The 1,352-nt window shown below is 44.2% G+C and overlaps 1 protein-coding gene across 1 annotated transcript in view; it reads left to right on the forward strand.

Moving 5' to 3' along the window:
• LOC101855719 (ammonium transporter Rh type A) overlaps window positions 1-1,352 on the forward strand; it is a gene marked incomplete in the record, with an annotated part of 29,765 nt that overhangs the window by 23,167 nt on the left and 5,246 nt on the right. Inside the window, 1 exon segment of the mRNA XM_013081539.2 lies at window positions 238-398. Within this exon segment, the coding sequence (XP_012936993.1) occupies window positions 238-398 (161 nt within the window).

Consider the following 1,352-nt stretch of genomic DNA (forward strand, 5'->3'; position numbering starts at 1 on the left):
ATATATAATCTGCTCTCTCCCTCTCCCTCGTTCTCCGTCTCTCTCTCCCTCTTTCTCCCTCCCTCTTTCTCTCCCACTCTCTCTCTCTTTTTCTCTTCTTTTTTTGTGTTTGTTACTTCCATGTGGCACCTCTAATCCCCTGCACTTATATGCGAGCTAACTGTGTTGAAAGTGCTGTAAAATGCTTACAAAAAAAGTGTACAGAATGCATCAATTCCTCTGTGTTTCGCTCTTCAGGCACTGTGTTTCTCTGGATCTACTGGCCTTCCTTCAACGGCGGTTTCGACCCTGTCTACAAAGAGCGCGCCTACCTTAACACTTTCCTGTCTCTGTGCGCGTGCACCGCCGTCACGTTCGCTGTGTCGGCAATGCTGGACAAGCGCGGACGATTCGATATGGTGAGTAATATTGAATGCTGCATTGTGGGCTATTGGTGAATAACACTTTTTTGATAATTGTTTTGCGGCGCTCGCAACTGCATAAGGTAATATGAGCGCGCTGGAAACATTAAACTTTTTCAGTTGGTAAAAATTTTGAATTTTGCGGGGTGGTGGCCGAAGCCTACTCTAATCGATTGTAGACCATCAAGGTATCTTTAACTTGCGCAACTTACACACGAGCCCTCCGAGATTTTTCGCCCTTGTCCGAGAAGACTAGGTTTAGATCTTTCCTACCAAAAGATCAAGGGTGTGGCTGAAAGACAACAGTAAGAGGGAGCCAAGGACTAGCAGTAGAAAGGCTGCAGAAAGAGTCAGGAGCCCAGAGGAGGGGGCAACGGAGGAAGGGGCATAAAGTAGAGACGAAAGCAGATAACAGAACATTGAAAGAGAGCAGGAAAGGAGGGGAAATGGGACAATTTTAAAGAAGAAAAAAATTCGGGGGGCAAATGAGGTGAGGGGGTGAGATAGAAAGAGGAGACAGAACATTGCTAGAGAGCAGGAAAGGAGGTGAAAAGAGACAATTTTAGAGAAGAACATTTTTTTATCACTTCCCGGATTCGAACCCGTGACCTTTGAATGAGAGGTCAACACCTGAACCTCTAGGCCACGAGAGCCCCCTGTGAGTAGCACTGAATGAGAAATTATGGTGAGTAATATTGGAAGCTACATTGTGGGCTCTGTTGTTCAATAGGTATGGTGCTCGCCTGGTTAACCCGAAGGTCCAAGGTTCGATCCTCGTCAATCCCAATCTATCAACGTGTCTCTATTTATCTTCTAAAAAATGTCCTTAAAATGTTCTTTTCAGCTGATTATGTAGCCTATCCATCTATCTGTCTGTTTACCTGTCTATTGATCTATCGATCAGTATATCTATCCACATATTTTGCTGTTTCTTTTCATAAATATATATAT

Source organism: Aplysia californica, unplaced genomic scaffold (genome assembly GCF_000002075.1).
Source record: "Aplysia californica isolate F4 #8 unplaced genomic scaffold, AplCal3.0 scaffold00135, whole genome shotgun sequence".
NCBI classification, from domain to species: Eukaryota; Metazoa; Mollusca; class Gastropoda; order Aplysiida; family Aplysiidae; genus Aplysia; species Aplysia californica.